The 13,162-nt window shown below is 42.6% G+C and overlaps 1 protein-coding gene across 2 annotated transcripts in view; it reads left to right on the forward strand.

The window, feature by feature from the left end:
- The window catches only part of TMEM255A (transmembrane protein 255A), a 290,132-nt gene that overhangs the window by 164,915 nt on the left and 112,055 nt on the right, over nucleotides 1-13,162 (forward strand). For both annotated transcript variants that reach the window (XM_086918520.1, XM_086918521.1), the window contains exon 3: nucleotides 2,877-2,939. In XM_086918520.1, coding sequence (XP_086774646.1) covers nucleotides 2,877-2,939 — 63 coding nt within the window. The remainder of the gene's footprint in view (nucleotides 1-2,876; nucleotides 2,940-13,162) is intronic.

The raw sequence follows: 13,162 nt of genomic DNA on the forward strand, positions 1-13,162 counted from the left end.
AAATATCAAAAAAATAATATCGTAGTACAAAAATATCGGAATCAAAAATATCGTTTTTTTAAATGTATTAATAATAATGTAAAAATAATTTTAAAATACATATAATTTTACAAATATTAAATAAAAATATTAAAACAAAATTAAAACTAATACAAATACATTTAAAATAAAGAAAACACTTAATAATTTAATGTAAATTTTTTTTAGTTATTTATTTGATTTAATGTAATATTTTTTTGTTTTTACCCTGTACGCCTGTACCCCAAAAACCCAAAACTGACCCTGAACCCTAAAAATATCCCTGTACCCCAAAAACCCAAAACTGACCCTGAACCCTAAAAATACCCCTTTAACCAAAAACTGAAAACTGACCCTTATCCCTAAAAATACCCCTTTACCCAAAAACTGAAAACTGACCCTGAACCCTAAAAATACCCCTTTACCCAAAAACTGAAAACTGACCCAGAACCCTAAAAATACCCCTTTACCCAAAAACTGAAAACTGACCCTGAACCCTAAAAATACCCCTTTACCCATGAACTGAAAACTGACCCTGAACCCTAAAAATACCCCTTTACCCAAAAACTGAAAACTGACCCAGAACCCTAAAAATACCCCTTTACCCAAAAACTGAAAACTGACCCTGAACCCTAAAAATACCCCTTTACCCATGAACTGAAAACTGACCCTGAACCCTAAAAATACCCCTTTACCCAAAAACTGAAAACTGACCCAGAAACCTAAAAATACCCCTTTACCCAAAAACTGAAAACTGACCCTGAACCCTAAAAATACCCCTTTACCCATGAACTGAAAACTGACCCTGAACCCTAAAAATACCCCTTTACCCAAAAACTGAAAACTGACCCAGAACCCTAAAAATACCCCTTTACCCAAAAACTGAAAACTGACCCTGAACCCTAAAAATACTCCTTTACCCAAAATTAATTAATATTATTTAATTACCAATTAATTATTAATTAACAATAACAATAAAGTAAATATATTAGCACATTAGCTGTAATTAATTTAATGTAATAATTAATATTATTTTTCCCAATTAATTAATTAAGAATAACATAAAATTATATATAAAAAATTACCATAATTAATGTAATTAAATAATTAATATTAATTATTTACCAACTAATTAATAATTATAAATATGTACAAAATTATATTAATTAATTAACTAATTAATATAAATTAATTACCAATTAATTATTAATTAAAATATGTACAAACATATATCAATTAATTAATTATTATTAAATTACTTCCCACCCTATTCCCCTATAAACCCATAACCCGCTACAGAACATATTTATCAATTAATCAATTAATTAAAATTAATTAAAAATTATTTCTCAATTAATTAATTAATAATTCCTACTAATTAATAATTAATTTAACATAATTAAATTACTCCCCACCCTATTCCCCTATAAACCCACAACCCGCTACAGTAGTAAAAGACAATATTTAATTAAATTACATTAAAAACAAATAATAAAACATAACAAATACAATATAATATACACTAAATTTATTTAAAAATTGATATTAGTAACATCGAAGTTATTTATTTCGATATTATTGACATCGATATTTAAAACTTCGATATTACTGATATCATACTAATATCGATATTAAGACTGTCGATATTACTTACCTTCGATATTTTGTCCCATCGATATTTAAACTTCGATATTTTTGTATATCGATATTTAAAAATCGATATTTTGTCTGTGTACCATACCAGACACGGGCTGCCAACCCCCTGCCCCACAGCTCTGGGTGGTGGCCTTCTTCATCTGATTCTGGGACGGTTTGGTGGGGTGGAAGGATGGTGCTGGGTTGGCTGTGGCGCCAGTGAGCATATAGCAGGCAGTGACCGCTGTCTGCCCCCACTGGACTGGGGGGCTGAGGACATACCCTGGGTTTTCTCCACTGGCCAGCTTCAAATGTGCAGCTTGTTTAGGAAATGCAGTGGGGTCTAGGGGTGAGGCCTCCTGTACCCCTGGATAGCCTGGCACAATTGTAATCCAAATGAACCCTTTTTCAAAATGAGAGTTCACTGTTTGTTCTGTATATTTACGCGAGGTAACAAGGGATTACCCAGAATTCCCCTTTTTCAGGTGGTGCAGGTGCCACCTAGGGAAAATAATCATTTGGACTGCAATTATTCCTAGTACCCCCAGGCCTTGCCCTGCGTCACGATGTAGACAATAATAGATCCTTCCATGTGCCACATGACTCACTAACCTGAGAATGGGCTGTCTTCGTATTGCAGCTGATTCTTATACAAATGTGTTTATTGTAAATACAATTTGTTTGCTCGCTTTCACCCTCATATGCATTTATATATTCATTTCGTTTTCTTTCCCTAACACCACTCGCTGCCCTCTTTACGGAACACACCTAACTTGCTCAGCGCGCATTTGCAGAAACCCATAACCTCACCCCTGTTAACCACACACCCCTTTAGTCCCCTGACCCCTTCCCTGTGGCCACCCCCATAGTCCCTTGCCCCCTCCCCTGTGGCCACCACTTTAGTCCCTTGCCCCCTCCCCTGTGGCCACCACTTTAGTCCCTTGCCCCCTCCCCTGTGGCCACTACTTTAGTCCCCCCCCCTCCCCTGTGGCCACCACATTAGCCCCCTGCCCCGGCCCCTGTTGCCAGGTATCTCTTTGTCACCTAAAACGTCACAAACGACTTCAAAAGTATTCGATGAGAGAAGCACTTTAAAAGCAACTTTATGAAAATTATTTTTTGCACAAAATGTAAATTCACAATTTAGCAACGTTTTAATGTGAACCTAGTTACCTGTCTTGAAATGTTGATGTAGACATCTCATGCCTACATTTGTTTTGCAGCTTGGTTTCGGGTCTTTTCTTGGAATAATTGGAGCAAATTTAATAGAGAATAAAAGACAAATGGTGAGTTTGTTTGGATGTAATAAAATGTAAACAAAGCAAATATAACAATGTATGATTGTGATTCGTCTCCCAGTTTTCCGATTTTACAAAGTACTTAATTTTTTGTATTCACATTTCTATGCTCATCACCCATTGGTCTATTTCTTAAGCTTAATATTATCTTTAGCTGCATGGGTATATTTCACTTTATATGGTGTCCTATTTAAGCAAAACTGAGGTCAGTTAAAAATGTGAGCATCTTTACTTTTTTTCCATTTATTGTGCGAAACTCTAAAATGTCGAGTTATATTACAGCCATGTCGTTTCAAAATGCTTTATTCGGTTTGTATAAATACAACCATATAGCAACATCCATAAATACAATTGAAGTCACTTTTATAAAGAATGATGAAACTTGCTAAAACAATTGCATTGGTACAGGCAATCAAGATAAAATCTGAAGGAGAAAATAATCACTAAATATAGCGTCAGTTTACACGTTTGGTGCAAGGCATGCCGGGAGGATTAATACTAAATAAGAGGCCTATACAGGGCGAAAAGTGCAGTAATGTGTGCAAAATAGGCAAGGATTGGACATAGCATTTAGCAGCAATCAGCAAATTAATGCAAAACATATCACATCAATGTACCATGGGATAATCACTTGTAGATAGCAGCCATTTTTAACGTTTGATACAACATGCAAATAGATGGTATTTAGACAAGAGACCTATTCCAGGTCTAAAGTGCGATAATATGTGCAAAATATGCAAAAGAAAGGGGGACGTTTATATTTAGCAACAATTTTTAAAATGTAGTGCAAAACTTGCTAAGTGAGGTAGTACCAGTCAAGGAGAGGCTTAGACTGAGCATAAAGTGCAATAGTGTGTGCAAATTATGCAAGGGATAACTAAGGTGCAATGTCTACAACTTCTCTCACGTATTTTAGCAGCAATTGTATACAATCAAAGAAAGGCCTGAACTGGGCATAAAGTGCGATAATATGTGCAATAATATGCCAGGGTAACTAAAGTGCATTAACTGTAAAAATCTGTTACATATTTATCAACAAATATATACAAGAAATTTAAAAAGGTATGAGTCCAGAGGGGTACAAGCCAAAGGAACAGTCGATACAGGGTCTAAAATCATGATAAAACCAGAGTTCACGTATAAGAGAAATGCATAAGGTTTGACAGTAGCTCACAATTGATCAATAGGTGTCTTTTCCAACGGAGATCATATGATAATTGATTTCCTGTGCCTAATACATTTAAGAACATAAGTGGCTACACGATAACATATGTTAGGGGACGACAGGTCAAACAATAGTTGCATTGCAGCTCTTATATCATACGTACTGTATTCTAAAAATAATTGTTTTAGATAAAATTTTCTAAAACCAGTATAAAAGTTGCAAAATAGTAAAAAGTGGCAGATACTCTGTTTCGATTTCCCATCGCATGGGCACGGGCAAGACCCCGGCTTCTTTATAATAGGGAAGGCCACCAAATGGTGGGCTATACCCAGCCTTAGGCGTGCCAAAACGAAACGATGGGAGTTAATACTGACGAATGTAAGGTATGATGGGAATCCTGTATTTAAATTGTATTCCAGGTACAGTTTAAAAGTACTTTGTGTGGCATACCCCTTCATTCTAATCCCTTCAGCATGATCAATGTAGGTGGTTTTAAGGTCACGCTTCGTTAAAACTAATTCTGTTGGGGTATCTTTAAAAATATCCTGTCCAAAAAGGGAATTATACCAGTGAAAAATGTGTTTTAGCCAGGGGATTTTTAAGTGCTGGTCCAGTTTAATACAGTCTAAAATTAATTCCTGGGTAAACTTGGTTTCATCTTTGGCCCAGATAGAACGCCAAAGGGAGAGGGGACGTAGTGCAATCAAGTCTGTGGCATGGTGTATGCCCAGCTCCCTATGTGTAATTTCGTTGGAGGCTGAAGCAGGAAGACATAATAGGCGTTTAAGGTACCTATTTTCTTCCTGCTGAATGGAGAGGGCGATCTGGGAATTATATCCCCATATCCCTGCTCCATAAAGGGCAGAGGACATGCACCTGGAGTTATAAATGGAAATCATCTCCCTTATTCTACGCCCCCCTAGTTTGGAGGCGAATCGGAAGATGCAATTTGTGTTTCTAATCATCTTCATGCCTATGCAAGATTGCTCGTTTGCCCATCTCCCGTCCCCAGAGAAAGTAATGCCTAAGTAACAGAAATGTTTCACAGACTCAAGTTTATCCCCATCAAGGAAAAATGACTTACTTTTCTTTAGTTTCTTCCCACAGGTCATAGTCATAGTCTTACCCTTATTAATTTTGAGCATTCTGCCTTTAATAAAAACATTAAATTTGTCAATTAACTTTTGGAGCCCATTCGCGGTCCTGGAAATCAGGACCGCGTCGTCCGCGTATAAGAGGACGGGTATTTGTTTGCCATTTATCATAGGGGCATCTGCATAGGACTCTTGTAGGGACTGATCGACCTGGTTTATAAAAAGAGAAAACAGCAAGGGTGCGAGAACGCACCCTTGCCTAATCCCTCTACCTATTTTAAAAAAGGGGGTACACTCTCCATTTGGTCCAAATCTAACTTTGCTTGATAGGCTACTGTACATTCTGGCCAGCAAGTGAATGATTTCGGGGGGTGCGCCCATAGCGAGTAATGTTGGCCAGAGCAGTATGTGTTCCACTAGGTCGAACGCCGAGCTTAGATCGGCAAAACACATGAACAAATGCCCTTCCTTTGCTCTTGTGTACTTGCCGATGATAAGCTCAAGGTTCACACACTGCTCCATGGTTCCTATACCCCTACGGAACCCGTACTGAATGGGTGATAGGACATTATTGTCCTCAACCCAGGACTCTAATCTTCCCAGAAGCACGCGACTCAGTATTTTTAATGACGAGTCCAAAAGAGAAATTGGGCGATAATTGCGTGCTTCAGCCCTTGAACCTTTTTTAAAAAGAGGCACCAAAATGGATTGACCCCATGAGGTAGGTAGTTCATTCTCAATAGCAGCATTGAAATAACGTGTTAAAATAGGCGCCCATAGGTCAATCTTAGATTTAAAAAAGTCCACAGGGACCCCATCTGGGCCCGGGGCTTTCCCCCCCTTGCTTTTCTCTATAGCATCCTGCACCTCATTTAAAGATACTGTAAACAATAATTTCTCCCATTTAAAATTAATTGGCATTCCAGTTAAAACATTCGGATCTGAACAATCGGAGTTAAAAATCCCAGTGAAGTGTATAATCCAATCTTGACAGCTGACATGCGAGGTAAGTTCGGGAATGTTGTCATTCTTTAAGAACGGACTGTTTACAGTGTCCCAGAAGAGTTTGTGATCTTTTGTTTCCGCTGCCTGGTCTAATTTAACCCATGCCTCGTCCTGTAGTTCTCTCTTCCGAGTAGCCAGGGCGATTTTGTAGTTGTGACGGTCTTCCCTTATCTTACAGTGGTCTCTCGGTTTTGTATCTAATGAGGTTTTTAGCCTTTTTAGTGACTGGGCACAGTTATCATCAAACCACGCTGTCTTAACTTTTCTTGGCTCCCGTGATTTACTTGTCAATGATTTCTCAACAGTTTGTGTGATGATTAGAAATTTAGACAGCAAGATTTCTGGGCAAGGTGTTGGGGATAAACAGTACTCCACTTCTCCGTAGCAATTAATGATTACGTTGGTGACAATTTTGGTAGGGTCAACTTTTGTCCATTTCACCCTCATCCCATTTGGTCTTCCCACGGAGATGTCCTGGATAGGTTGGCCGTGAGAGTTCCTTTTTGACGGCCAGCCCAGTAATTCGACAGATACACTGTTGTGGTCACTGACCGTTTGTTCGATTACCCACACATTTATATACGTTGCAGAGCTGGAGACGATAATATGGTCTATAAATGATTGGCTGTTCCTTCCGTGGAATGTCGGGCATCTAACATTTTTAGCATTCATATTGCATTCAAGAAGTTCCAAATCATATTTGGCCAGTAGGTTATTCAAGGCACTTCCTAGGATGTTATGTGGGAAGTGGTTGAAGACGCTGGTAGTTTCCCTTCCAGAGTATTCCTCCCTATGGCCACAAGCCCCCTTAAGTGCATAAGAACACGTTTTGATGTTAAAATCTCCGGCCCACAAGATTACCGCTGGTTTAGGGGAGTTTGATAACATTGTGTCAATAGCCTGCTCGATGTCAGAGATGAACAACCCCTGGCTGTGGCTGGCGATGTTATTGTAAAAGTTCACGATTATTAGATCTTTAGGTCCACTATGGGTCACGCGCAAAACGGATGCATAATCTCCCAAGACTACATGGCTACTGACCCAAAACTCAGTCAATGTTGTAGATAGCAGGGTCACTAACCCCCCCTTGGCGCGGCCAGCCTGCGAAGCCACAGCCAGCACGCTAAAGGAGGAATATCCCTCGACATGTACTTCTGCTCTGTCCCACGTTTCTTGAAGGCATATGACGTCATAGCCTTGCTTAAGAAAGCCATCCCATACGGGTGTGTTTACCTTGGAAGCTAAGCCCGCTACATTCCATGTGATAACCCTCAGTGAACTTTCCCTGGATACATGGGATGGAATGATTTCTGTTGTGGCTGTCGATGACATTTGATCGCCTAGATGGTTTACAACAGTACAGGTGCTGTTAACTATCGTTGCCATGTCGTTAGGGCTGATTGTGGGGTTCTCTCTGGAGGGTTCATTTGCAGGAGGAATTTCAGGCGGGCATGTGCGGTTGGGGTCGGCTATCGTGGTTGGACTATTTAGACTTAGAGCAGAGGTGTTTATATGGATTTCACTTTCTCCAGTAGATGTATCCGGCAGTCAATCGTTTTCATCAAGAGGGTTGAACATCTGGAATCTGTTAGATGTTGGAACAGTGAATTGTCCAAAGATGTTACTTCCAGACCCGATTGTATTGTGGTAATTAAGATAGTTGGGGTTAGGCATTCTGTACAGTTCCATAGATGGTTGTGGAACATGCTGGTTATTAAATACATGAGTGGTCGGGGGATACAAAGGGTGGGAAGGATACCCGGTTAGTTGTACAGGTGCCTGCTGTGCAGATGGGTAAGGTGTATTAGTTGCTCTAGGATGTTTGAAGTTCTGCACGGGAGTCTTAAACCCCACCAGGTTTCTATAGAAATAATCCAAAGGGAACAGGGTTGTATTGTATTCATTATCAGAGGGGATGGGTGCGTTCAAGATGGAGTCACGCGCCCATTCTGTGGTTTTGTAATTTATTATTACGCAGTCCCCGTTTATTTCCTTTTTACTTGGACCCACCCATCCTACCCTTTGAGTTGAAATAATTTGGCCTGCACCACTTAAAGGGAAGCCACAATTGTGGACCAGCCAGTGTAAAATTTTATTTTTAAGAGTTTCACTGTTTTCAAATTGGGAGGGTTTGAGTTTTGGTACATTAGCAAGGATTGCTACCAGAGGCCTACTTTCTGGTGGAAGATTGATCACGGCGGGGATGATATTGTTATAGTAGCTACGCGCCGGTGGGTTCCTGCTTGCTGAGGTGTAGTCCTTGGGCACCTCCCCGGTTGCTCTGTGAGAGGTGGAAGGGGATGGGCCGTTATGGGCGTTACTTTGTAAAGTTACGGTTTTGCCGGTAGGTGCTGGTGGATTCGTATTACTCACTGGTGGAGCCTGTGGTTTCGGTACAGTATGGGCAGTTGTTTTAGCCTTATTCCTGGTAGATACATTTGGGATGGGTAGAGTGGTTTGTGTAGTTTGTATAGTTTGTGGGCCTAGGTGTTCAAGGATGTCTAATTTGGCTAGACCCAATTTTTCCAGGTTTTCCACCTTTTTACCTATTTGCTCAAGTTTGTCATTTAAGGGAGCAATAAGGTGCTTCATAGCATCCGTGATTTGGACCAGTATTGACTCCATATTAACTACCGGTCCTGTATTAGGCATCAATTGTGCAATTCCATTAGATAGATCTATGGGAGGTGTTGGTAAGATGGTCTTCTTTCTTTTGCCCTTTGGTTTCATACATCCCCTTAAGAAAGCCTGTGGTTTCCTAATGTGAGTGCGTCTGGTTCTGCGGTGGGCGGTGCCCTGATTGATTATACTACTGTCGCTGCTATTGTTAACTAGATCTATTGTATGCATAGTATCTGCATTATCGCGGGTAATCAATGATGCGCTAGGCGCAGCACTGGGGCCCGGTTCCTCAGGTGGTGGAACATCAATCTGTAAATTGGGAGTTAGGGATAGGCGACTGTCCCTATCTTGGAGTTGTGTGGGAGATGTAGGAAGGTCTACTGTGGGTGGAGGCACAGTTCCAGGGAGGCCTGTATAAGATTGCATAAGAATGGAATCGTTGGATAATGCTGTCATGTTGATATTATATACAGTGCTATCAACAGGTTGTGGTGTGCGGTGAATTAGACAGGCACTAGGTGGTAGAGACAACCGTCTCTCAGTGTTTTCGATGGCATTTGCGACCACTACAATTGTCTGTTGAAGCATGCGGTCAATAGCAGTTAACGTTGGTAATGGTGTCTTGGTTTGGGCAGCGGTCCTAGCAACGGAGCGTGTGTTGATAGGCGTTTTTTTAACCATGTTCTTGGTGGTGGGTTTAGATGCAGTTGGAGCCATTAGCAATATATTAATCACAAAACGTTGTTACCTTGATGGTCGCTGCGAAATTGGCCAGGGGGTGGTGCCCAGCCCAGACTCCTCTGGCCTCTGAGGGCCACAGAGGGCCCGCCCTTTGCCCGGGCTTAGCCCGGCGCCTGCCCGCGCGCGTCCCGTGACGCGGGTAGGGATGTCCCTTTTTGTGCGCCTCCTGGCGCGCTCAGCCTCGACGCGACTTCCGTCCAGGTCGCGGAGGCTTCTGGGGCTTGTGGTCCTCAACTCCCCCGCTCGGCGGCAGCATCGGTGGTCAGAGGCTGCAGCGGGGGGAGGAGACCGGCGATGTGAGGAAAGCGCGCTGGGCGCCACAAGCAGATCCCGCGATGGTGAGGGGGAGCCCAGCGGAGCCCAGCGGGCAACAGCAGCGGGGAGCCTGGGAGCTCCGGACAGCAAAAGCAGGTAACTGGCAAGAAAACACTCCCACTCCCCAGCAAGGGATGCCCCTTTTTGTGCGCCTCCTGGCGCGCTCAGCCTCGACGCGACTTCCGTCCAGGTCGCGGAGGCTTCTGGGGCTTGTGGTCCTCAACTCCCCCGCTCGGCGGCAGCACCGGTGGTCAGAGGCTGCAGCGGGGGGAGGAGACCGGCGATGTGAGGAAAGCGCGCTGGGCGCCACAAGCAGATCCCGCGATGGTGAGGGGGAGCCCAGCGGAGCCCAGCGGGCAACAGCAGCGGGGAGCCGGGGAGCTCCGGACAGCAAAAGCAGGTAACTGGCAAGAAAACACTCCATGTCACCAGTTACAGTCCGCAATAACTTGCTTCTGCATTCACTGGATTTACTTACAGTTAAATATTACAGTTGTATTGTTCTTACTGACTGCAGTTCGAGCTCCATTGTTTTTTCATATTACCAACCACAAAGCCCACATGTCCTAATGCACAATTCTGCATTTAGCAGGGTTTGTTAAGGCCACCAGGACCACCTGCTCGTAGGGCCGTCTCAACAGCGTTATAGGCCCCCGGGCAAAGCAGTGCACTGGGCCCTGCCTACACAACCACTCACAAGAATAAAAATGTTTAACGGAAAATGAGTGTTAAATTCTGGTCTGCACGGGGCCCCTATGCTCGTGGGGGCCCCGGGCACCTGCCCCCTGTGCCCATGCGTTACGACAGCCCTGCCTGCTCCTTCGGTTCAGATTTGGACTCATCATGTTTTTGTCACCTGCCCAGCAGAGGCCTATTCTGTGCTCAGGCTGGATACATTTTTATCAGGGCGTGAGAATTTACATGTCCTGCATCGACCTACGTTCTGTTTGGGTCAGGATACATCTTTGATCGAGACTGAGCAATCACATGCCCTATACAGATGTATATAGTGTCCAGCTCTGGATACACCTTTGGGTCAGAATCTTGCTTACTTCATCAAGGTCTATTTTGTTTCCAGGTCGAAAAAGATATTTGTGCGGATCAGAGAAAAGCAATTGCTCCTGGCTTGAACAAAGCGTGGCAAATATAGAGAATCTTAAGTTTATCATGAATATATTGCATGCTCCGGGCTCTCTATGCTACTTTCGACTCTGCTTGGGGCTTGGAGAGAATCCCTTCTCTAATCGCTTTTAGTCAAGCAGCCGCTGCAATAAGATGTCCTCTGACTTAAGTGAGTCCCAAACAGCTTCAAGGTTTAAAGACCTGTTATTACTGAATATTAAAAACGCTTTCATTTCATTTACCACCACTCCCTTGAGTACCAGTTGCTTGAGGAGCCCAACATTCAACCTTGCAACACAGTAAACATAGGCCGCAATTTACTAAACTTTGACGCAACTTTGTGAAGTTGCTGTGCTGCATTTTGTCAAACGGAGAGAACAGAAATGCGCTATATCTACTAAGATGTGACACTGTTCTTCTTGCTCTGTGCCTGCATTGTGGCCACAATCGTTTTTGTGCAGGTAGGGGTACCTTCCTGCACAAAAACTATTCTTTGAAGCTTTTTCCTCTTTGTCTGGTCCATTGCAGCATACATGCAAAGAGGAAGTAAAGGAGAGAAATACAGATATTTCTACTTGTAACACCAGCCTCGGGCAGGTTCACCATGTTAGCACAAACCCATGTTTACTGACTTTATTAAATATAGTTTTATGTCAATATGGTTGGATGCATGCAACGCCCATGCTGCTGCACCCATGTAACTTCTCCCTGACACAAAGTAACACGAGATAGTGCTATGTGCTTCCTAGCGTTACTTTTGAGACAAAATCCCACACAAAAACATGCACATCTTGATTTGTATGGCTTTGTAAATCCCAACATGGAATTTGCATCAGAGCTGTGTCATAAAAGTGGATCCTCTCTGATGCACTGTCTTAGTAACACTGTGTCATAGTCTGTACAGGACTGCACTGACTTTTGGGAAGGTTTGCCCTATATAATTACAACATACACACAGACCTCCAGGTTCTCTCCTTTTCTTCACCCTCTGGCCCAATTTTATTTATGTGTTTTATAAGTGCAAACTTGAACGGTTAGGGTATCAGAGCGCTTTACAGAGTCATAGAGTTGTACAAGAGGCATGGGATCACAAGAGTATACCATAAATTAGGGAGGGTTGGGGGAGTGCTGCTGAGTACAAGAGGGATGAAGTATACAAAATACAGTTAATATTACAGTTGCTGAGGACTGGCCTCAGGGTTCTTGGTAGGGCGAAAGGTCGACAGGGGGAGTCAATAGTCTCTGTGGTGGTTGGGGGAACGGGGTTTAGCCGCGGAATTTACCCATGAGGAAGGATTTGGCCTCCTTTTTAAACATGCAAATCACCAGAAAGCAATTGACCGTGATACAGCCCTGTATTCTGCCTTCGCCAGAGAGGAGCCTCATTTCTGATTCACCAGGAGCTGGTTTAGTTTGGACTTGGCCTTATGTGATGCTGAAAAGAGCAAGTCGTCCATTTAGATAGGATGTTGAGTTCTCCAAGACTCTGGTAAACCCTTGTCTGTAAGCTCCTGCTTCCTTTCTGACCCTTTCATGTCAAAGTCCAGATGTCCTGTTTGTCCCTAATATGACCCATCACCAGATTCAAGCCCCATCGTATTATAAGAGGCTTGTGGGCAAAGTGTACCATGGCTGCCAATACCTCCCTCCCTTTAAGCTATCCATTCAGGACTGATGATCATTCTTCTTTATCCACCTTGGAGGCGTGTATAGCATGCAGTGTATGAGACACAAACTATGTCACCTTACATCACAACCTCTGAAGCATGTTGGTCTTTTTTGGAAAGGAGATGTCGGCATTCAGGTGCCTCGAAGCTTGGAGGACGTCCCTCTCTTGGATGGACAATTTAGGCTCCCCATATTAAAGGAGATAAAATTGACCTTCCTATCCATTAGTTGTCAAACCTTTATATTTTCTACCCCCTACTAGTTCCCTACCAGCCACTCAGACAAAGCCTTTCAGGGCAGCGATGAATGCAAGGTAAGTACTGGCCAGAGTATGGTCAAACTCAGTTTGCTCCTAGTCGAGCACCATTCCCACACAACAATTAATACAAAAATATAGCTGTAGGTCTAGAACAGAACTGGCTATAATGAACCAGTCAACCCTTACAGGACTGACTAATGACCAGTAGAATAGGTTCCCT

This window comes from Lissotriton vulgaris, chromosome 4_1, assembly GCF_964263255.1.
Source record: "Lissotriton vulgaris chromosome 4_1, aLisVul1.2, whole genome shotgun sequence".
Taxonomy (NCBI): domain Eukaryota; kingdom Metazoa; phylum Chordata; class Amphibia; order Caudata; family Salamandridae; genus Lissotriton; species Lissotriton vulgaris.